General features: G+C 42.7%; 1 protein-coding gene across 4 annotated transcripts in view; it reads left to right on the top strand.

Annotated features, from left to right (window-relative positions):
* Nucleotides 1-262: 262 nt before the first annotated feature.
* The window catches only part of LOC147684124 (cytochrome P450 2J2-like), a 141,578-nt gene continuing 116,181 nt past the window's right edge, over nt 263-25,659 (top strand). For 3 of the 4 annotated variants that reach the window (XM_086944500.1, XM_086944501.1, XM_086944502.1), the window contains exons 1-4: nt 263-859; nt 6,354-6,516; nt 10,973-11,122; nt 23,828-23,988. In XM_086944500.1, the coding sequence (XP_086800626.1) occupies nt 689-859; nt 6,354-6,516; nt 10,973-11,122; nt 23,828-23,988 (645 nt within the window). In that variant the 5' untranslated portion in view covers nt 263-688. The remainder of the gene's footprint in view (nt 860-6,353; nt 6,517-10,972; nt 11,123-23,827; nt 23,989-25,659) is intronic. The other variant, XM_086944503.1, reaches the window with a different exon arrangement.

Here is a 25,659-nt window from a genome sequence, read left to right as displayed (position 1 = left end):
TGAGCTGTCTGCTGCCAGGGCTTGTGGCACAGCCTCCAAGCACTGGGCAGGTGCCCAGAAATGATGTTGTGTTTATTGGCAGTGCAAGTGTATGTCCTTAGGAGAGGTCAAAGGAGGGTATGACGAAAACGCCATGTCCCACCGTAGAGAGATAAGATTGTGTGTTAATATGAAGCAACTAACTTGATGAAAAGCTTATCAAAAAGCAAACACCAAAGGTAAACACCTGGACCCTAGTTGTTGCAATGAATATAAAAGGGAAAAAGGTAGCACAGAAGCAAAGGAGAGAGGGTAGCATTTACTGAAACAGGGAGAGTAGAAGAGAGGTGCATGGGATAAGCATACATACTGAAGAAGATAGACATTGAGGCTGGACAGAAAGGAGAAAAGGCAGAAGGAATTGGAGAAATTCAAAGGACATGAAAGAAGTTGGAATTGGGAAAGGGATGTGGTAATTAAAACCTGAGCAAAGAAAACAAGCCTATTCAGGGCAGGGAAAGGCGTGGAATAGATCTGAACATGTTAAAAATTGAAAGAGACAGGAGGAAAGTGAAATACTAGGAGGTATACATACAGAATTAGTGAACGAGAAAAAAAGGACACAATATCTGGAGAGAAGAATAGTGTGAAGTTTGAATATAGAAGTAAAGGTCCATTCTGAAAAAGAACACAGAGACAGGCGTCCACCATGCTGCTACTCACTCAGCTGTTAATTGCTCTGCTTTTTACTCTTCTCATTACACATTACCTCAAGCTTCAGTGGTTGAGGAGAAGATACCCCCCTGGACCGACCCCGCTCCCCATCATCGGCAACCTGTGGACCCTGAAATTTGTGCTTCACCACGAGACTCTCATGCAGGTACCAAAGAGCTGGTTGCAATGTCGTTATTTATGTTGAATATATAGCCATCACACAGACACACACCCACACACACACACACACCGATACTTGAATTAAAAAAAAATTGAAGGCAAGTCACTGGTCACAGATTCTTTGTATATCTTTCTCTGTGGTACACACTCTGCCCAGCAATCTCCTGAACCTGGCAGGAGAGTTTCACCAATTCAATCTTCTTTTTACTTCCTTTTCCTTCTTCACTTGTCATACCCAGCTGAGTCACTCACCTTTTCTTAAATCTGCCGTTCACCATGGGTAATAACAAAATGCACACAAAGTTTGATTGCAAACTTTCTTAAACCACTCAGAGACAGGTTGCTCAGTTATAATTATGCTTTTACTGCTGCATGATTTCCAATGAGTGCAATTTTTAGGCCTTCAGTGTACTTTTCCCATAGGCTTTGTCCAAGATGACCAAGGATGTTGATTGCTTGTCAGTTCTCTGTGTCGCTTTATATTGCTCCCACCCCACCCCTCACCCAGCACTTTAAAAATGAGCCAACTTATTACAAGAGCCAGAAGAGTTCCCAATTGCTGGTTCCACTGGGCGATCCCCTTTTAGAGTAAATACTGAGCACTAACACTAATTAGCAAGGTTGCAGATGGTTGGACTTTCTTGCAGAAGTCCAGCCACTGTTTTGCTTAAAGCTTGATTCATTGGGATAGGTATTCCTGTTGCTGACTGTTCACAAGTAGCACTAATTTATTCAGCAGACTGTATTAGAGCAAATCTCTGGAATCACTTTGAGAAATTAAATATACAGTATATTTCAATTTTCATAAACTGCACATATGAGTTTCAGGCAAGGCAACTTTTAGATAAACTTCACTGTTTTCAAAGGTGCTGAAGTCTGTGGAGGGGATGGGCGCATAATCACATTGCTTTCATGAGCCGCGGGAGAGGAGCTGAGACTTACCTTATTCCCCTATCTCCCTTCCAGAGCTGCTGCTAATGTCCTGGATATTTTGCAAAAACACCTATGAACATCACCAGTACTTAGCCTCCAAACATGAGCTGGAAACCCACACTGCACGGGGGTTTCCAGATCATGCTATTGGCCACCGTGGAATACAGCTCCTTACCGGCAGATCATGTGAGCAGAGCTGATATCTGTTAACACACAGTGGGACCATGTGTGTTTAAAGGCCAATAAAGGAAATGCATTATTTAGTTCAAAATGTAGTACTTAAAAATGCATACCATCTTCAGACATTGGGAGAGTCTGCTGTAGGTAAAAACTTTGGTGGAGATTGCTATGGTGGCACCAGGTTTGAAATGCCCAATAATAGGTGGAGCTATGATCACGGCTGTATGTACGGAGAATAGTACATATGATTTTATATGTTTGTTAAGAATTAAGGCTTTGAAACCCGCACCTGCCTGAGGGGATCTGTATATCATCATGTTCTTAGGGACAAGAACAATGGCATAAACACAATATGTGTCCACAATAAATTCAAGAGAGGACCTGCTGGTTCACGTGCACCTATCATCTTTGTCATGAGCTGTTTTATTAACGATGAAGTCCTACTATATATTAGAGTAGGTCTTTACTGTGTGTTCTCTCCTTTAACCTCTATCAGTATTCAAGAGTGAAGATGTGCCCCTTTCACATATGCACATTAGGGTTAGCTGAGGAAGGTTAATAGGATTATTTGCTGAGTGTGCTGCTTCTTACAGCCTAACACCAGATCATCCAACAATATTTTATTTTTCTGTTGTTGTGTTGATACATTTCTGACAAAAGTGCGGATGCTGATAGGGTGAATTCACTTTCATCAGAAAAGGAATGATGGGTGGGTTTCCATGTCAGGTAGGGCTGCTCCACATTTCTGGCCTCCTGAGGCACTGTTTCTACAAAATAAAAAGTAATGTTCACCCACAATAGGCCATACCTTCCAATGTCATTGACCAATGGTCATTTGACAGTCCGAGATTTACGACAGGAGAGCTTGCTCCACCCTGAGAAACCTGGTGGTTCCTCTACCTGTAAATAAAGTGGAGCAACCTCTGGTTTGGTGAGGAGGGAGTCTGAGTCCTTCAACCAATTTAGAGCTGGGGAAGCTCTAGATTGAGCACTGGTGCAGTCTTTGCTACTCTTCTGCTGGTCAACCATTAGTGGCGGTCCATAAACGCAGACCCCCTGCCCATAATGTGTCAGAATGCCTGCCCTGGTTAGTATTAAATCTCTTTATTGACAGATTATGATGGATATATAAACAAGACACACAAAAAGTTTAAATAGGGTCAGAGGCCAACATTTTAAAGACTAACCGGGATTTGCAGCCCCAAATTAACATGTAAATACAGAATATATCCCAGTGTCTAAGAGGTAGAGAAAGGAGGGAAAAACTCAACAAAGCCCACGATTCATAAGAATGACATACGGTTTATATGTATGGATTCCCATCACTCACCATGCCAGGTGATTGGCTTCATCATTTTGGTATCCTTTTGTAAAGACTGACATTCTTGCTCCATAGATATTAGAGCTCTAGGATGTCAAAAGGTATAGTTACCAAGATGAGCAGAATGTAGATAGTGGAGTGTATGGGACAGAAATAAAAGTGCAGTGCGAAAACAGTGAAGTGAAAAATAAAATTAATGCGTAGACAGAATTTTATTGATGTCTGCTACGATCAAAAGTTAAAAACAGTGTTAAGGACCAGTTTTAACAAATAGCCATCCTTGACAGAAGTGGTCAATATGTTTCAGCACTCAACGGTAAAGATAAACCATGTGCTTTCATCAGGACCTCTATATACAATAAATCTAATGCTGTAAGTGTAAGCTAAACAAAAGTTTTTGCAAACCAGAAAAGGATACAATGTGAGTCAAATTTCTCACAGTCCACAATTCCTCATAGGCTCACAAGTGCAATAGAATCTTAGGATAGAATCTTCCCATTCATTCTCTATATAATGTGTGGTAACAGGTTAAACATCACACTCACGCCCAAGAAATGAGCTATAACCCCAATCTTACCTCGTGAGTATGGAGGACAAGGCCTCACCCCACCTGGCAACAGCTCAGGATAAAGGAGGCACCGCTCTAGAAGGAAAAGTACACCAAACTAAAATTCTTGCGGTGTAACATACAACCTTCAACATTAAAAACAGAACGAAATACCAAAGGTATTAGGTAAAGCACTCCTAGCTCATGTAACTCCCCACTCTCTCATGCTGGACAACACTATCCCTCCTTGAGGATATTTACTGTATTGTCCATGAATAAAACATTTCTCATCACACAGTAGTGTAGCCACAAGCGTCGTAATGATGACCATAAACCTCATTAAGGTGTCTTAATAACAAAAAGGTCATGCATAATCACAGCCCTCAACTCGCAGCTACTAAGATGGTACTAGTGTTATGATTAAAGCGCTAATCATACAGTCTGCAGATTCAGATACAACAACAGTGAAAGTCGCGTTACTCTGATGACCAAATTAGCCATTATTAGAGGTATGTCCAACCGAAAGCTAAATCACAACCTCTTCCCCTTTAAAAATATTAAGTTTATCCCGTTCAAGATACTCTGTAGTTAAATGCAGAATATCACAACTCGCGTTCGAGATCTCCAGGGATAAGGATAAGGTTAAAAATTTCAGCGAGAGATGTGCTAGCTCTTACCTATCTGTCGGTACCTCTGACGATCTTCAGAGCCATCGGGGAGGTACCGAATGGAAAAGGGACACTCACTAAATAGACCCGCTCCTCTTAGCAGCCTACCAGTGACTTCCGTGTTGGTTAGCGTAGTCCCGGTAAGCGCGGGAGTTCGTCCGAGATCTCGCGGTACTACGCTCACAACTACAGAATGGCCTATGGAATCATGGGACATGTAGTCTAGAGACTCTATGTTTAGAGAAAAACATACGCTGATGATTAACAGACCGTGTGAATTTTGTCATACACTCTCAGCCATTACATAGCATTGGTATGCTAAAATGCAAATGTAGAGAACTTGCCAAAACCAAACTATTAGCAAAAACTACAGATGGCAAAGTATCATTTATATTCAAAAATGGGGGTTTAACAATAAGCTAATCTGCTGTGAATATGAGCAGTGAAATTTGGTTATCAACTCTCTGGGACCAGATCATGTAGTAACTCTTTATGACCCTTAAAACTACATTAACATATCCCTCAGTCACGCAGTTAAAGCAAAGGTATGGCAAAATGCAATGTACAGTGATATGGAGTGTTAAAGAGTGGACCAGGGGATAGAATCATTCAGTCCTTGTGTGTCACTATTAAGTCTAAAGACCCACCGTTGTTTTCTCAGAAGTAAAACATTTTGAGACGTCAGTGATGTGCTGTGGAATGAAGGGTTGTTCTAAAACAGTCCACAGCATGTCCTCTGGTCTGCGATTTAGTTCCAAATAGTGGGCCGTTAGTCCAGTCGCTTGTTTTTTGCACCTCACGGTGCTCATGTGTTCCATGATCTGTAACTTAACCTTGCGTGCGGTCATGCCCACATAGTTTAACTTGCAAGGGCTTGAAATCAGATACAACACCTTCTCGCTGTTACAGTTAGTACATTTCTTCTTTTTCCAATGGGCGATCTGTACCTATGTCTACTGTTTTAGATTTTCTAGTCATAGGGCATACTTTACAGGTACCACACGGAAAATGTCCCTGCAATGCTGTATAAACAACACAGGACCATATGGCCCTAAACCCTCGGTACATTGTAATTCTGCCCTGTTTAGGCGCATATTTCTGATGCAGATTATCGCTGACCACATCTGCCATTCAAAGACCTGGCAAAAACAATTCTCTCTGGCACGCAGGAAAAAAAACTCTCTGTGCATCAGTGTTATTGGTATTGTTTGTTTTGTATAGCATGAAAAAGCTAAATAGAAATGCTTCCTCATCACAAGCATTTTTTTATGAGCAAACCTGTCATACTCTTTGACATGCATTGATATGCAAAACATAGGCATGGAGAACATCACAACTACTCACATAAAAATTATTTGATAGATGTACACTATAACCGGTGATACAAATAGTTCAATTTTGAAAAGATGGAGGTCATTGTTGTTTAGAAAGATGGAGTACGTAAAAGAGAAATTCGCAATGTGAACTGTGAAAGAAGGATTTTCGGCCTTTTATCTGGGTCATATGAGTTCCTTTCATATGCATGAACTTGAAGCTGCGCACCTTTCAAGCTGCTCAGATGCTTACTGAAATAAGAAGATTTCTATTGGAATGGCTGACTGATGGGTCCCTATGTTCAGTATAAATGGTACTTAGGAAGGGCAAAGTAATGTGTGAGGTTCCATTTTTCTCAGTGCTTCATCGGTTCTACTACCCTGTGTATCCAGCTTTGTGTGGGCAGCCCTAACTCTAAAATGCATATTAGTGACCTCCCCTAAATGGGACAGTTTTGTAGTTGCCCCCCTCCTCTTGTGTTCTATTCACTTGTTGAGTGTTTACTTCCCATCTCCAGCTTGCGAAGACCTATGGGAATATTTTCACCGTGTGGCTGGGGCATCAACCAGTAGTTGTGCTGAATGGATGCCAGGCTGTAAGAGAGGGTTTAATCTCCCACTCCGAGGAGCTTTCTGGACGCCCCTCAACTCCTACTACAGAAGAGTTTACAAAGGGAAAGGGTAGGTAGCTCTCATCGCACAATGGTGCAGGAACACAGAAAATTATAACATCTTTTTTTTCTATTGCTCTTTGACCGCACTTTTACCATTTATAAGCCCTATAAATAGCAGTTGTCAATATTTTGTTATGCAGTTAAATTATATTCAATTCTGCAACCTTGGATGAATGGGAGAATGAGTGTCTTGCCAGGGACAGATTGTGTGATCTGCTGCTCCAAGAGTTTTACTCACTAAGCCACTCACTGAGCTCATCAAAAGACTGAGGATGTGACATTCACTGGGAGATGAAGTAATAGGTTACCTCAACATTTAATAAACTCCTCTTTCTGCTACCATACTATTCTGCTTTACAGAATGGCAACTCAATGCCTTGTATACATGTGCAGTTGCTATTCACTTGTTGCATGTCTTATGTTTTTGTTTTGCTGATCATTATGACTGTAACATTGATCCACACTGCCAATACATGCAAGGACCTTTCTGTAAAATGGTGGGAATTACTCCTGAGCTATTCCAACTGATGGAAACAATCTTTGCGAATCTTAGCAAATGAGAGGATTGATGTATGGATGGGCGTTGCAATAATGCTAGCACAGATGGTGAAGAACTAGAACAAACTGTATACTGAACTGTATACTTCCCCCTGTGGTATATAATTGATGTAGTGCTGACTATAGAAGTTTCTAGTTTAGAATAGCAAGGCACATGCATACCTAGTTTGATTTTCCCACCCTGAATATTGTTTTCAGTGCATTTACTCCTTGCTTTATTAAGTATTGGTATAGCGGTACATTATTGCTATTTGGGCTATTTAAAAAAATATATATATCGTATACACTGTGCACTAGTTACACCATGCAGTGCTTCTGCCATACCTGTGCACTCTGTGTAGCTGTCTGCCTCTAAGGATACCTTATGTGTGGTCTCCTTTTCCAGCATGATACCAATCTCTGCTACAGTCTCAGCAATTGTGAGATGGTGACTGATAGTAAAGGCAGTAGTGCTATGCTAGGAGGGCCTGAAAACGGAGCTAGCCACAGAAACCAACCAGAGGTCAGACGTGGTGCAAATCGAGCCAGTGAAACAATAGGATTCTAAGGGCCAGATGTATCAATGGCTTTTACCCATTCTGTGTCTATGGAAACATTTGTTCATACATATGGCCCTACATGTTAGCACTCAATACATGTTTCAAAACCAAGTAAATCAACTATGGTTAAATGGATTCCTGGAAGTGTAAGAAAGGGAAGTACTGTGGATCAACCAGGACATCACTTCATAAAACTATACTTAATTTCTTTTTTAACTACAAGTGGGGTCTAATACAGAAAACTGAGTGGCAGAGTAATGGGGCAGGATGTTTGTACCTCAAAATGAAACTTGATGACAAAGGAGTCTTTTTTGTAGCATTTTGCAAGGAGCACATTTACTTGTACAAGTAAAACATTGGAATAAATAGAAAAGCATACTTCAGCCAGGCTTAAAAGTTATGTTATGTTATGTTATGTTATGTTAAATGGGCTTATATAGAGCATGGCTGCCCCAGCAACGGGGCATCCCAGCGCTTGCAGACAACCAGACAGAAATACGCAGCATGAGGGATAGGACACTGAAGGCGGCCTACGTGTTGATCCCCTGAATGGAGGCAAACAGCCAGGTTTTGATATATTTCCGGAAGTGCCAGTGGTTATGGATGGCACGTGCCTCAGTGGGTATAGCGTTCCAGAGGGCCGGGGCGAGGGACCTAAAAGATCGACTGCCCGCTCTGCTCTTGCGTGCTCTAACGGTCCGGGCAAGGTGGAGGTCTGCAGAGCGTAGGGCCCGAGTGGGAAAGTAGGGGGTACAGAGGTCCTGTAGTATTTAAGGGCCCTGGCCGTGTAGAATTTTGTGGGTGAGGCAGAGGGTCTTAAATTCGATTCTCTTTTTCACCGGCAGCCAGTGAAGCTGGCGAAGGAGGTGAGAAATGTGACAGTGTTTGGGAAGGGCAAAAAGGGTACGGGCTGCAGCATTCTGGGCTCTCTGGAGCATCTTAACAACTTACTTTTTGGCACCCAACAAGAGACCGTTACAGTAGTCTAGATGGAAGAGAACCAGGGACTGGACTATAACTTGGCGGGTGGGTGGCTCAAAGAAGCCCAGGATAGGTTTAATACAGCGTAGGCGACCAAAATACGTGCCTGCAACCTTCTTAGCATGGGACTCGAAGGACAGAGACTTGTCCATTAGAACACCCAGATTCTTAACAACCTCTTTGGTAATAGGGGGAGGACCCATCGAAGGGGGCCACCACTGATGGTCCCACTTCTGTGAGTCACATCCCAGCCAAAGTATCTCCGTTTTAGAGGAGTTAAGCTGGAGGTAATTATCCGCCATCCAGTTAGAAATGGCCAGAATGTCTTCCTGAAATTTGGCCTGGTCGGGCATAGTATCCTTGGGAAAAGAAAGAATAAGTTGTGTGTCATCCGCGTAAGAGATCATTTTGATCTTTTGTTCCCTGGCCAGAAGGGCCAGTGGGTGGACGTACACGTTAAACAACGTGGGGCTAAGGGCAGATCCCTGAGGGAAGCCGCACTCCAGGGCGAATCTGCTGGATGAGTACGGCGGGCGTGGATCTGAAAGGAACGGTCAGATAGAAAAGACGCGAGCCAAGCCAGAGCCCCGTCTTTGTCCCCGAGACGCTTAAGCAGCATCTCATGAGAGACTGTGTCAAACGTCGCACTCAAATCCAGCAGGACCCGAGCAGAGATGTTTCCTAGATCTTGTGCGGCCCTCAGTTGTTCAGAGACAGCCATAAGAGCAGACTCCGTACTGTGATTAGCCCGGAAGCCATTTTGGGATTCGTCCAGGATATTATTAGATACCAGGTGGTCAGTCAAGATGGCATTCACATGAGCTTCCATTATCTTGGCCAGGTAAGGTAAGAGGGAGATTGGTCTAAAGTTTTCAGGGCAGGAAGGGTCGAGGGAAGGCTTCTTCAGCAAGGGAACAACTTTAGCATGCTTCCAGGACCTGGGAATAGTGGAGGACTGAAGAGATCTATTAATCAGAACCTGTCCTTCTTTCAAGATGGAGTCCTGGAAGAGCCGGAAGGTAGTAGGTTTGACAGGATCATCAGGAGATCCAGATTTCACCTTAGTGGCAAGGAAGTCAAGGTCTTTATGCGAGATAGGAGGGAGAGTATGTAAAGGAACGGAGAAACCAAATGGGTGGGTCACTGAGTTGGAGGTGAGGAGGGGCTTTCTAGTTTCCAGCGAGGTATAGATCTCCTGAATTTTGTTAGCGAAGAAAATAGCCAAGTCTTCACACTGCAAATTTGAAGCAATTAAGTTACTAGTTTCCTCACGGGTTTTAGTCAAATCTTTTATTAAAGAAAAAATGGTTTTGGAGGGGTTATGACTGGAATTGATCTTGTCAGAATAGAATGCTGCCTTAGTTTCTCTGATATGTTTGTGGTATGCTTTAGTGGCGGACCTATAACTATTCTTTGCTGAAGTGTCGTAGGAGCGCCTCCAGGCGCGTTCAAGAATCTTACAGCGTTTTCTTTCTAGCGCTAGTATCTCAGTATACCAAGGGGGTGCCTGCACCACTTTTCGTCCGGGACATTTTATTGGGGATCTGGAGGTCCAGGGAGCTGTTAATCCAGCCCCTAAAGGCTTAATCAGCTTCCTCCAGGTTATAAGGCCAGTCAGGACGGGAGGATAAAAGACTGGACTCTAAGCTGGGGGTGTCCAGTTTATGCCACAGGGGTCTCCAGAGGGGAGGGGAAGGGTTCTGATGGGTGATATTCGAGACATTGATACATGTGGGAATAAGAAAATGATCCATCCAGGCGAGGGGGAGGGGAGCATACACTTTAATTCCCCCAATGTTCGAGAATACCGGGTCGAGCGGATGGCCCGCTAGGTGAGAGGGACCTTTAACCAGCTGAAATAGCTGGCAGGCTTCCAGATCTCCAAGGAAATTAGTAATGTCCTGGGAGTCAAGTCGCTCTAAGTGTAGATTAAGGTCCCGTAATATACTAAAGCTGGGCGTCTGTAGGGCCAGGGAGGAGTAGATCTGAGATAGGGCTTCCTGGAAGGCACTTGCTGATCCTGGGGGGCGGTAAATGAGGAGCCCTGTGAGGGTGAAATTGTCTGAAATCCTGATCTTAAATTGCGTGTATTCGCAATCTGGTACTGTCACAGGAGAAAGGACGCAGGCAAAGGTGTATTTAGCTATCACAGCTAGCCCGCCACCCCTACCTTTGAGCTAATTCTGAGTATACATAGAGTAGCCTGGTGGAAGGGCCAAAGCTGGGATGGCAGTCACATCATTGGTGAGCCATGTCTCCGTAAGGAATAGTATGTCAGGGGACCTGTCTTGAAGCATCTGAAATACATACTCATTATGTCTCATGTCTATTATTTAATATAGAAGAAATTACAAAAAAAACAATAACATACCATTAATTCCTTAGGAGTTGTATTTACTTCTGGACACAACTGGAAGCAGCAGAGACGCTTTGCTCTAGCAGCCTTAAGGAACTTGGGACTTGGGAAGAAAAGTCTGGAAGCGCGGATCCAGGAGGAGGCGCAATCCTTGGTGGAGTTTTTTACCATGCAGAGAGGTAAATTATTTGACGCTTCAGTGCTGCTTTTGAGATAATAAAACTTGTTATTGCTATATTTCAACATTGGAGGGACACTCTACTTCAGCTACTGTAATGTGACTGTCCCGTAGACATTTGAAGCAATTAAGAAGAATTGCATACCATGGTTTTCACAGGTGGTCAAATAAGCCTCATCATTATATATTATCACCAAATAAGCATTTACTTTCAACAGGGACTTCTTTCAAAACTAGTTTTTCACTTTTATGAAAAAGCAGACCAGACACATACAGGAGCTTATCTTGGTACATCTTAATTGCCAATTTAAAACCCTACTTGGGATCATTGGTTGGTTTAGTCATATATTTAGGCATCTTTGGATTTAATTTGGGTGTCAGACAATTTTTGTAAATAACATTAAAACATTACTCACTTCTGACTCCAATGCCTTTTTCAGTTTGGTAAGGAAATACTTTGCAAAAATACCCAAAAGCCACCAGTTTTTAGGTCTTGGATGAACATTGTCTCACCCTGTGGATCCTCCGCCACGTCCTCATCTATCTTTTCATTTCATCAAACATTCTTGGGCATTAGTGACAAATTATCTTATCCTGCAACAGATAAATGTTTCTCTTTTTTGTTCCTAAGATACTGCTCATTGGCCTCGAGAACCTTCTTCACCAGGCGGTGGCTCCTTTTCAGAGCAATGACTCTTTAAATGAGGAAACATTTTAATGTCTTACCTCTGTAGATAATATTTTAGCCAAATCTAAAAGGTTTGATTGTCCCTTATGATTACTAGCACATTTCCTCTTTTCAATTGATGACTCCTAAGAATCTGATATAGACCAACAAAGAGTTAACCTTCTACCAGGGTTATTCCCTACCTAAAATGTCCTCCTTTATCTAGAGTTCACTTATTAAATATATTCTGCTAACCAAACATAAATGCCCCACTCCTTTGTTGCACAAATTTTACACCCTTCCTATAATGGCGTGCTCGACCTGTAATGGTTGAGAACAATATCTCTCAATATTTGAGCAGCTTCTCATGTGACATCACAGAGACCTTTCTTCATGATACGCCTGCACAAGCCCATCTTATATTCACCCAGGTCACCAAGTGATTTCCCCAAGTGCCCCGGGGCCTCTGACTGATATCCGCATATTTTGCTGTCTCATGCAATCCTTATGTCACATGAACTCAATTGACAGTTACATTAATGCACAGTCACAATCAGGTTGCTTTTAAAAAAGGATCAAAATCCTTGCTTAAATATAAATTAAAATGTTTACTCAATGCCAAGCCACATTTCTATCAACACTCATCCTACTTTTAAAATGGTTTAACCTAGCTATAATATTTGCCAATTGTTGACTTGACTATACCTCAGTTACAAATAAACATTCATAGGTAAAAGAGTACACAACCTGTTTTAAAAACATAATTAGAGATGTTCTGCAAGGAGATCAGAGCGTTACTGATTTGTTTGTATTTCTGCACTTTGGAAGTAGGAGTAAAGGGTCTTGCACATAATTTTACTGTCTGGTTCTGACCTTGCAATAACATCAACCCCTGATACAATGGTGAAAAGGAATTCCATCAGACAAAAAACTCTAAATCAGTAGCATAGCCCTATCACAGGTGTGTGTGACTCTGCCTTTCATCCTTTGGCTTTACTTAACATTATGACTATTGAACTAGATAATAATAAAGGGGGGGATTTGTTGGCTAGCAGTGGGAATGTAGACTAACACGTCTGACATGTAATTTACACTTACGCAGCTCTAACAAGCACTTAGAAGAACAGTTATGGGTCATAATCATGTTGTCAATAGTATTTGTCAATGTCCTTCGGTAGCAGCTGCATTTCTGTATATTTTCCATATATTAACTTCTAGATGGGTCAATGGTATTAGAACAACTTGAGTGACATTTATCTTGCCTATTTAACACCTTGGCTGCTAGGGGGTTTTCCCGTTCTGTGCTGAGTTTAGATGATCCCCATTGTTCATGACAAGGTCAACTCGTCATAAGCACAGGGCAGGTAAAACCCATGACGAGTTGACCTTGTCATCAGCACTGAAGGGGTTAAAGACCATGACACTGAACTATAGCATTGAAGGACCTCTGATTGTATTTCACTTATTGGTCAAACCAGAACACAATGCTAAGTATGTCAGCACAAGAGGCTTATGTTTCTTAAAAACAAGAGTGTTCATTCTTGGAAGCACAGCAGGACTCACAGTCAGACGAACATCTCCTGCATAATATCTATGTTAAAGATCAGGTCTGACCTCATCCTTAAGACCGACTTGCGAGCTGGCTAATGCAAACAGGCTAACATATCGAGTGGGGGTGCTCGGAACCAGTCTGCCACCAAACCAACAGTTTATGTTATCTGAAGCGCGCACATCCTGTATAGGATATATAGTAACTACATGACAGTGGCAGAGTCAATATTTTTCTAGACTTATCTGTGATCTCTAACATGAGTGGGAGGATAGTGGTGGCTTCTTCAGATTTGCTAGAACTCTGCTTTTTTCATGGAAGCCCAGTGCCAGGAGCTTATTGGACCAGAATGCTGTCTAGGCAGCAGGGCAGAGGCAAAGATTTAGGAAGATCTTTGATCAGTGTGGGCTGTGCACTTCTCCTCTGAAGGAATAAGCTTAGAAAAATTACTTTATGTCCCTCTGGTTTCTCAAATGTGGAATAAGGATTAGGTCCTCCAGCAAACACTGGTTTCTTAAAGAAACAACTAATAACAGTTTGTAAAAACCCATGTAATACCACTCTGGTTGACAACTCACTTGTTTCCCTTAATTACTGAATTGCTATGAGAATGCCTTTCATAACTATCTCCTACCTGCAGCAACGGAGAAAAAGCTCCTTAAAACTGAAACTGAAAGCATGTGCTCTCTCTGGTAGCGAACTAAGTTAAAGAACGATGATCATAGGCAAAGAAGGACCATGCATGTGCGTGCCTATGATTAGGACTAGGGGCCAATGTATTTTGGTCCCCCTTCTAGGTGACTGGGTGTGAGTGTCTGAAAAGTTTCAGTGATCCGTCCATCATCTCTTTGTGTTTGTTTTGTTCACCCTAAGTTGGCAGGGTATGCCAAGACGTGGGTCCCTTGCTCACTTTGCCACTGGATTCAAGCTAGCCTGACTCATGAGAGGTGCTACCCTAAAATCGGTCCCAGGATGCTTATTTCTGGTCCAGGGAAGACCTAGCTTGGATGTACGGGCAGGACTTTTCCCATGAGGAATAGGGTCAAGACTGAATTACATATGGCTGGGTCTCAACCGGACTGGCGACTCAGGATGAGTGTCTGAAAAATGTCAAAGCTCCGTCCATCACCTCCTTGTGCTTGCTCTGTTGTACAGTTTGCACAACTTTCTTTCAATGAATAGCATTCCATTCATGTAGATTTTATTAAGAGGAGTGTGGAGTACCAAAATATTGTGGCTGCAAATTTCATATTTTTAAAATAAAAATCATAAACATGCTAAACGTTACAAAGTTTACATGTCAGAACCCCTTCCAGAGTGCCATGCGGCACACAGGGCCTACTGAGATCAACTGTGGTCGTTGAGGCTAGTTGCTCCTGATGCCCGGGGCCCGACCTGCTATGGATCCTGAGCAACTTCGCAAGTACCCTTTCTGCACTTGACTCCCAGTGGTAGCTGTGGAAAAGAAGTCAAAGGCTCTCTCAGTAGGGAGGTATGGGCATAGGTTAGTTAACATGACTCATAACTTAAAGTACACTCATCATTGTCAATAAATCAATGTCCAGTCAAATACTTGTTTTTATATGAAAAATAAATATTTTATTTCAAACTCTATGCATTCATAGGAATAACGACATTCATAAGCAACTACACAATCCCCTTGAGGTTGGAGCTCTCGTGTTTGTCAGGCAAACACCTGTCCCATGCTCTTCTTGGCAATGTGGTCAAGGTTATTACCCTTTCACTTGTGGCCGCAAACCGGGAATGCCCGCTAGTGGGCTATACTCAAGAGTTCAACTTTGACTCTTTTAGGAATTAGTCAATAGTGTCTATGGTACCGCAACACCTTCATCAGCAATTCCCACAGGACCCAATAGGCTCAATTCAAGGGTTTCCCACTCCTGCAGCTCAGAACCATTCAGAGCTGACCGCAGGCAATCTCAAGCGCTGGTCCTGTTCCGAAAAGTTGGGCTGCTTGTGGTACATGCTGCAAAGCCCAGCAGGAGCCATCTCTCCTGCGCTGTGCTGTTTGCTTTCCCCAGTGAACGGAGTTTCTCTAAGCCTGCGATGATGTGGTAAGTCAATATATCAATGCATATACAAGGTGGAGGTGGAGGTGGGGGTGGGAAGGGGAAGATTCAATCCTCCAGCTTCCAACCGGGCAAAGGCGATGGTGAGATGTCTTCCTCAGCAACCTCTGCAGTCCCCAGGGGTCAGTAAGGGGCAGATCTAGATGTGCTGGCTCGACCTGCTCGTCGCAGCCTCACTCTTTTTCTTGGCAACAGCCTGAACTCCTGGCAGTGTTGGGCCTTGGTACTTTAAGGACAAAGCACAGACATCCACGGTGCAATAACCCAAACCACAGTGGCCCCTCCCATGAGTCTTGATGCGCTTGTATCACAATCATATCAACAATGGCCCTGTCAGGAATACGGGGTCACTGCAACAAGGTGGTACAGGCTTGGTGCTCCCCGCACGATGCTCGATGCACAGTCATTTCACAGCTGCCCTCTCCTACACAAGGGCAATGACCCGATCAATGCACAGCTTTATCATACCTCCTCGCACAGGGAGTCTTCTCTGCAGAGCCACCAACTGGACAGTGCACCCAACTGGATCTCACTCCCTCCAACACTCTCCTCTTCCTCACAGACCACACTGGTCTTGGCAAGCAGGCAGGCACTGGGCAGGGGTACACGCCTTTTACATTGCAGAGGACCTTTATATCACAACACTGCAGAGTTCAAAAATATTAGTATTCTGAATAGCCCCTTAGATGAGAATCTCAAGAAGTTTTAAAGGCCTTGTTGATCATTACTTAAACTTAGTACTTTCGATCTGGATTGGTGCTTACAAGATTCCAATCATTTATATAAATCAGTTAATAACCCTGTTTTCTAGGAGGAAGTTTTTTTAAAATAGTGGCTCGAATAATATTTGTTTAATTGTTCAATACTTTGGTGATATATATATGACACAACTTAATTTCACTCATTTCCAATGAAGATTGCAGTTAGCGGTCAGAAAATTGTATGACTTTTCCAAATGCGAGGTGTTTAAAAAAAAATTCCAGAGCATCACAATCATTGCAAAATTTAGAACGAGTTACCGCATCAAAAAGTTGCGTTCTGGCAAATTGCCCAAAACATTTTTTTCCCTGGAAATGTTGCCTTCTGATGAAGATTTCTGAAATTGACAAACGTCCTAACTTTACAGGAAGGAGGTCACATCAGTGTGAGATTTTCTGAATGTAGGAGCGATAATTCAACCTTAATATGCAAACCCTTCATAGGTGGTACATTCATGTACTTGGTTGGTACCTTCAGACCCTTCGTTGGTACCTTCAGACCCTGTGTTGTCTCAGCCACAGTGAATATCTCAGTGGTCAATGCATAGACTCCTGAAGATGCGCCTGGCCAAAGGGAGTCATAGTTTACCTTTAAGGGAAAGGATGATGTGATTTTGGATTTCAAAGTGTAGTTGGTTTCTGGCTCCACATGCATAGAAGCTGAAGTCTGTGTAGTAGGAAAATTAGAACTCTAAAGTTTCTTTGATAAAATTTAGCCAGGCAATAACTAGAGCGATGCCAAACTGATCTATGTGGGTGCTTTGGTATGATTTATGTTGTTCATGACTGCTTAGTGACTATGAACAGGGTTTTAGGAGTTGCCATGTTTTGACACAGTGAACACAATCCCTAATGGCCTGTTTATGAGTGACTCAGTATTGGCAGCCAGTTAGTAAATGATAACAGTGTACTTTGTAACCTGAGTGATCTATGTTGCCAGAACATGTTTTGTATTATTTTGTGCTGTGAGCTGTTTGGTTACTGTCCTTAAGATACGAGAACCTTATGTAACTGAAATACTGGTTGAAAAAGCTTTATTCGAGTTGTACACTCATAAAAGCACAAAACATACATTTTAAAATTCATACATTTTAAGATACATTGCAATTAAAATTCATATTCCGTACACATAAAATACATTTTAAGAAGTTGTGCAAGCTTTGACAAAAAGAATTTTTGTAATTATTATAAAATTTACTACATGTTGGAAGGTAGAGCCCTCCGCCTAATAGACCATGCCCACCCCAAGTATTTTGCTGTTCCCAGAACAATAGGTATTTCGGTGGAGGTACAAATGATTCTCAACCCCTCAACACCGCTTAATACCCCAAGGTTTCTACAAACTGGGGCCAACCATACTTTCCTTGGGTTTGCATAGGACTCACACAAAAATAAAAAGTGGGTAATGCTTTCATTGGGGGCACCACATACCGGGCAACACGAGCTATTACTACTCCTCCACCTACCCGTCAATGACCTCAAGGGGAGAGAACCTGACCTTAACTGGAAAAATAACTTCCTATCTGTCGGGACAGTTATACTGTCCCAATACTGTTCCAGTGCAGGTCTCGTTTTGATTTCCATAAATCTACCCCCCATTGTTTCTGCATGTGTACTCCTCCAGAGCTTGTGTTCTATATAATCCCAATATATGGCCTTAATAGTATTTTTACTTGGGAATACTTCCCCAGAAGGATTTTCCCAAAGGTTAGAGAGACCGAGCTCAGCAAGAACAACCCTGAGCGTCTTCAACCATGTTATTTTGTGAAATGTATCCAATTTAACTAGGGCTAGAAACCCATCAGCATAGTGTCGGATCTCTGGGGTCGTCCAAAGCCGTCTCCAATAAAGGATAGGCCTTAATCGGGCACGGTCGCTAACCAATCTCCTTCCTAAATCCAGGCCAAGTGGTATTAATGGCGTACTCTGGGGAGACTCGTTATTCCCCTCAGAAACCTATTCTCTGATATTTGTAGGGTAGGGAGCCTCTCAAAACCCCATACTTCTGCCCCATACAGGGCTGCACCCAAGGCTTTAGCATCGTAGACCATGAGGACCGGTTTTATAGGCCTAGTTTTTGATTTTAATTGTTCTACCCGGAGCACCCCTGAAATCTGCTGGTGTCTCAGTACCGCCTTCTCAATGTGTCGTGACCAACCTGGCTTGCTTGATATCTCTACCCCTAGGTAAGTAAAAACATTTACTACCTCAAGCTCGATGTTATTCAGGGATACCCTTGGTTGGGATCGGCGCCTTTGACCAAAAACCATCAGCTTTGTTTTGCTAACATTGACTTCGAGACCATGTTCCCTGCAAAACATGTCAAATATGTTCAGGGCGCGCTGGAGTCCTGCCGGGGTTTTGGACACAATTAGGGTGTAATCAGCGAACATCAGGATCAGGACCCTGATGCCCGCTAGCGAGGGTGCATCCACACTTGCATCCAGCATCCTATCCACAATACCATTGATGAACAGGGAGAATAGCAGGGGTGCCATTGCGCATCCCTACCGTACATCCCGCTCGACAGGAAAATTAACGGTAGATTCCCCGTTACTCCCCCACTGGACTTTGGCAAAGTTGCTTTCGTGGAGACGCATTATTAGGGTAAGCAACTCGAGTGGGACCCCTATCTTTTTCAGAACTGCCCATAGCTTGCTCCTTGGCACCAGGTCAAAGGCAGCCCTCAAGTCTACAAATGCGACATATAGGCTGCCTTCGCCAAGGAGTACAGTCCCCCACCGTAACATGGTAAATCGAAATATTTGATCTACCGTGCTGATTGCCCGCCTAAATCCTGCCTGATAGGGGGAGAGGGCATTATTCTCGTCTACCCAATCCATAAGTTTGTTGACCACCATCTTTCCCACCACTTTTTGGATAGTGGCAATCAAACTTATCGGCCTGTAATTGGCCGGGAGTGACCGATCGCCTTTCTTGTAGATCGGTATGATTATTGCCCCCTTCCATATTTCTGGGATTTTAGCCCCTTTAGCTAGAGCATTTCCCAGTGAGGTCACATACCTAGCCCACCGTACCTTGTCGTGCTTAAATATGTCTGAGGGAATTCCATCTACCCCGGTGCTTTCCCCCCTTGTAGGGTTGAAATTACCAATTCTGCTTCTTTATTTGAGAACAAGTTTCCCTTACAAAATACCACTGGAATAAGTTCTATGGCCATAATATCCCTGTTCTCTGCATACTGGGGTTTAAAATACTCAACCCATGATGCCTCATTGACATTGTTATCTGGATTGTTAGGGGTACCACCTCGGCCCCACTTCACGATTTTCCAGAAAAGTCTGGAATCCCTTGACCCAGAAGCTTCGAGTAGCTCTTCCCAATATTCCTCATCCCACTTTTTCTTGGCCTTACGGATGTTATCATTATATTGTTTCCTAGCTATACTAATCGAGGCCTTGTCTCTGCTTTTAATTGCCCTACCCAACTCCAATCTGGTTAACCTGCACTGTTTATTAAACCACCTCGCCAATTTAATTGGTGCTTTTCTATTTGCCTTAGTTAATCTAGTAAAATGTGGTTTTATAAGGGAAAAAACGTGTCGTGTATGGCTGTTATTGAGGAGGAACCAGGTGTTACAGGATTTACTATCTGCATGGCGGCAATTGCTTTATCCACCTCCGAATTTATGTAATCCATGGAAGCCACATTTGCCAACACATTTGGCCATTTAACTCTTCGCGTGTCATTGGCCATAACCGGTACAACCTCGCTACGCGACTCTGAGTTGTCAGGCGTGGCCCTCCACCAGGAATGGGTGACACAAAGGGATTATGATCGCTTTCTAATCTACCCTTGATTTCCATATCACCTACCCCACACCATAAATTAAGGCTACAAATGACATAGTCTATTCTACTTTTACTGTGACCATTGTCAAATGTACAGTTGCCTCCCTGGTCGCTCTTTGTCCTTCCATTAAGGGCCCTCAAGCCATATTCCAAACATAGCGCGTTAAGCAACAATATATCTTTTGTCCACCGCTTAACTGGTACAAGATTTAGATTTGGGACACCCCATTGGGCATCTTCCTCCTGCCCTATTGGGTTCTCTGTATTTTCCAGCGGCTCGAAGGTCCTATTGAGGTCACCAGCCACAACCACTCTATTTCCCAGAGACTCCAATTCTAGGAAGGTGGATAGAGCCTCTTGGGTAGGAGAATTCCCAGCGTTCGTACCCCTGGCATAGATATTGTATATGTCTGTCACACCCCCCTTATCTGGTGATATTCTTAGCAATTGTATATCCTTGCAACCCAGGTCAAGCACTTTTATTTTAACTTGTAAGCTTTGCTTGATACAAACTGTTAAACCTCCCATAGGTCTGCCCCTTGGGCCTCTACTCGCTGGGATGCAGAAATTTAAATAACCTGGGAGGAAGATTGGGTCGCAAGCCCATGTCTCCTGGAATAAACACATTTCAAACCCGTTGACAAAATCTATCCAATTTTGTGACAGCAATCTAGTACTCAGCCCGCGATATTCCACGAAAAGAACCTCCCCGTGGTATTGCCATTACAAATCCCCACATCAATAACTGGCATAGACGGGAGGTTAATCAAGCTCTCACAATTACCTCCCTCTTCTATAACAGTGTCCACACAGTTACCATCCTTGCCCTCATTAACACCCGTATTTGATAAAAGTCTTGATTCACCCCCCATATCTTCCATACATACCATACTGTCCCCCCTCGCATTTCCATTTTCCCTATTGATGATCACTCCATCTAGACTGGACGTTACATCCTTAATTATTGCCAGTGGTTTCTCAGATATGTTCTCCCTGGCCATATTACCCCCAGCATCAATGGGTTCAGCCGATTTCCGTCAACATCCCCACCTCAAATTTCCCAACCCATCATGAGGATTGCATGCCTGTTCATAGCAGTCATATAGTCGTGGGATAGGAACATGAAAAGGGTTAATCTCTGCCCGAGGAAAGAAACTGGGTCTCACTGGCTCGTTGTTCCCACCAAAATGTGTCCACAGGTCTTGGATAAAAAAAAGTGAGATCCACAATACCAATCCCACCACTGCTAGTACTCCAACCAGATCTTGTGATCAATCCTACCACCCTTGGATCTTGGAAGTTAATTATAATGCATTCACCCCCCAATTTTTTCAGGGTGCTTCCTATCCAATTAACCCTTCTAACCCCGATAATCAAACCATCCACTTCCCCGGGCAGAGGTCTCTTGACCCTTAACCAATGCATAACCTTATTTTTTAACATGTCATAGGTTTCTCTTTGCCCTACCAATAGGGGTGGAACATTGGTAAGGATAGCCACATAGGGATAGCAATCAGGGGTAAGTTGTATCGGGGGTATCCTAGTCGGAAGTTTTGTCACATAGGGTATTGGTTGGCTTTGTTCTGGAACGACAGGGCATGGTGGGGCAACATTCTTTGGTACTATGGGAGCCTTATTTCCCTCAGATATATTATTTCCATCACTTGCAGGACCGCCCCTATTTGTAACTTTTGGAACATGGGGCATATATGTTCCAACACTATTTTTACAGGGATTTTTATCATTACTTGCCAAAGGACCATGACTAGTTGTCGAAGTGCTTGGCAGGGGTAGAGTATTATTGTTGTTAACAGGGGTGGCATTCTTTGTGCAATCCTTTCTGCCTTTGACTACAGTACTATGGGGCTTGGTTTTCCCACAATTGCTATTAGTTGCAGTAGTTGGTTGGTCATTGGTAGTCTTACTACTTTGTCCTTTTCCCCGGTGGCTAGGTGCAATACTCGCAGTAGAAGGTTGTAAATCAACCGAAGGGGCACCTACATCTCGCTCAACTGTTTGTTGGTTGTTCCCATTTTCTCCCGTTTTGAGGCAAGACTTAATTAAAGATTTTGTAGAGAAAAAATTATCTAGGCTAGCCTGCTCTAGGTGATCCAATTGTTCAGCTAGCTTTTTGAGTCTAACCTCAAAGGGGTTCAAGAGGGACCGTATTAATTTTTCCAATTCTAGAAGGAATTCTGGCTTAGATGTTGGTGTCCTAGGGGATGCTATAACAATGGGATCTGGGCCTGATGATAATGGTGTCCTAGGAGATACCAATGTTATGGTATCTACACCTAACGAAACAACTTCTCCCTCTCCCGCTGGTAACCCAGTAGGATAGTCCCCAGAAGCATGACGAGGACGTGTGTTAGTGCCCAATTTCCTATACTTTTTTGGGGGTTTTAGGACCTGGCATTACTTTACAGTAACACCCCTTTTCCTTTTTGGATAGGGTTTGGGTTTTATAGCATGTGCTAGAACACTGGGTTGGGATGTAAAATGTTGCCCAGTGGGTGGATTAGTAAGAACACTGTGGGACTTTGCAGGCACAGTAGCGGTTACTATTTCTAAAGGGAAGGTAACCAATGACTCATTTACTGGGGGTGGAAGATGTGGAATGTCATGTACAACAGGCAACGAAATAGATGATAAGGGGGTGACCAGTGAAGGGAAACTTTGACTTTTACGTTTCTCAAGAGGGGTTTTCATAAGCTCAATGGACAACCTGCGCCCAGCACGTCTTTCTGCCAAGGCGATTTCCCTATCAATATCCTGAGGCAGCCGTTTAAAATAGGTATCTAGGGGGCCCATAACAGCAGCCTCCACCTCACCCATGGATGGCAGCAAGGTGGAAGTGTTTGTAGAACAGGCCATATAGGTAACCCTTTGCCACCTCAATATATAGGAACAGGTTAGGTCACTAACACTACACAAATAACTTGCTTACAGTACCAGTTCTGCAAATGTCAATGGAATGGCCCAGCCCGGCCTCCTTCGGCCCCTGACGGCCACAGACGGTCCCGCCCTTGTCCCGGGCTTCTCCCGGCGCCCTCCCGCACCGCGGGGATCTCCAGTTGATAATATACTATCTAAAAAGGAAGGGGAGGAGCCTGCAGGGAGAGCGTCCCAGGTGGCAGCAATTGGGAGTTGTGGGCGCTCCTGGGACTTGTAGTCCTGCGCCCACAACACGCTCGCAGCCCTGCAGGTCTCGGCACTCAGAATCAAAGTCCCAGCAGTTACAGCGGTAAGAGGAAGCCTCAAGCGAATCGGGACCCGCGCAGCGGGTTCCGCGAGCAGTTTCCCGGTGATGCAGGGCAGGCTTTAGAGGCACGCTTGTCCCAGCGTGGAGTCAGCAGCACAAAGCAAAAGAAATACTATTAAAGTGTTATTGGTGTGTGCAAACTAATTATGGCACAATCTTCATCATTATTTTTACTATAATGACTGTGTTGTATTATATCTAAATCCACCCTTCACACAACCTCCTTTAAATTAGGCATTGGTTGCTTGGCCAGGTTGCCTGGAGAGTCAAAGGGGCTTCCCAAACCAACTCTCCATCCCAGACCCAAGTACTCATTGTCTTGGTTAGAGGGGACCTTTGCAATCTCAACTTTGATATTGCTCAGTTGCTCCTGTAACTGAAACAACCAGGGAATCAATCTGACAGCTATTGGCCAAGAAGAACAATGAAGTGGTAGACAGAATGCTTGAAATAACCTGCACAATTTTCCTGTCCATAGTTTTACTCTTAGTTTCAAGGTGTTTTAAGATGTGTATCCAAAAGCTTCCATAGCATGCTCCAGTGACTCATTCCCTCTTTTTTTCCACAGGGAAAAGCCTGGATCCCACTCAGCCGATCGTCCTTTCTGTAACCAATGTGATCTGTTCAGTGATTTTTGGGCACCGCTTCTCCCGAGACGATAAAGAAATCCATCAGCTCATTGAAGCAAATGAACTTTTTGTCAATAATCTAGGCACCAAGTGGGTCCTGGTGAGTCTCACAAAAGCCTCCTTTACTATGTTATTTGCCAATTTTTAGTAGTACTACAATAGTACTACTAAAGTACTACAATTCTGTGCACAAACCTGCCAGAGTTACCTCCACCTCTCCTATCCTTTCTATGGTGTGAACCTCACACATTTTAGTTTACCACTTAGTAGTTAATATGGGGGGCTGGAGAAAGGAACACCCTTACTAATAAATATGAGGGATTTAGTAAGGATTGAGGATGGGTTTGGGGGAGGTTGGGGGTGATTTAGTGGGGACATACACCCGCTTACAAAAGAGTAAGCCCAATGCTATTCAAAACCTACAATTCTAAAGTTACTACAGCCAAGAATGGACCCAAAATAGAAATACATTGAAAAACCTCCAGCATCACTCATGGACTCCAGCAGTGGCAGAGCTTAAAATATGTCTGTGGGAAATACTGGCAAATTAAATCACATCATTTAAAATAGTTAAAAATATAAATGATTATGATCTAACGTTAAAAAATAAAAAAACATTTATTATTTAATTGGAACAAATAATAACTTTTTCAGATTTATGAATTAATGTTACATATATAAAATCAATTTAAACTAATATGCAAAATATACATATTTTTATATTTTTAAAAAGTTTTACATTTCCCCAACACTTTCAAATCGAAAGACTCTACAGGCGGGGTGGAGGTCTCGCTATGATAAAGTATAGGGAAAATGTTAAAAGGTTTTTAAAACTTTATAACAAATTAGTAAAAACATATGTTATTTATCGTAGTATACTAATGAATTGTTACGAATTATTAATTATTAAAACGTATCTATGAAATTAATAAAAACTAGATTAATTATGGTTTGATAAAAATTATTGTCACATTAATTTATAACTTGCTAAAATGTTGTTAAAATATTTTCCAATTAAATAATAAATAGGCTTTACTTTTAGATTATTTAGTTTGAGGCTGAACTTATTACAGTTTCTTTTTTTGGCAGTATTAACTTACACTTTTACATTTGTCTCCACCCCTTTTAACTTTTGAGTCATATTTTGTGAATATGGAAAAGTAGTAAAGTTATCTACTTCAGAGACATGTCTGCATTTGCAGCACCAAGATCGAAGATTTGTGTACAGGCACAAGTAAATAAGCCTTAAGGCTCTCTGCATAAAGATCATTAAAAAGACCTGTGGTTGTTAAAGACCCTGTGCATGTTGTTAGGAGAAGAGGAATTAAGAGGGCTGAAGGGCAGAGACAGGTCAAAAAAGGTAAGGGAGAGACAGTGTAATGGGATAAGATGTGGGTTTGTGCTTATTGGAAATAGGATGATGAAACTGCTGGATATAAAAGCCTCCATTTTGATATTAGCTGAGGCTGAGTTCTAACACAGTGAAAACAGTCAAGCACCTAGAAATAAACACTGCAAGAACGCCCAAGCTCGCCATTAGTACAACAGACAGCAAGCCATCTTCTTTGTGTGAAAATCAGAACTGAAAACAACATCAGAGCTAATAAATACATTATTATATCCAAAGTAATTAGGTACAAAAGGACAATAAATTATTGGCAAGACACCAAAACTACCTTTGTAAAAAACGCTGATGTAACATTTGTAGTAAGCATCTGTTTGCCAAGAGTTGTCATTTTCCTTAACTATTACAATGCCACAAGAATGGGGT

Source organism: Lissotriton vulgaris, chromosome 11 (genome assembly GCF_964263255.1).
Source record: "Lissotriton vulgaris chromosome 11, aLisVul1.2, whole genome shotgun sequence".
Lineage (NCBI taxonomy): Eukaryota > Metazoa > Chordata > Amphibia > Caudata > Salamandridae > Lissotriton > Lissotriton vulgaris.
This window is presented reverse-complemented; position numbering and strand designations above follow the sequence as displayed.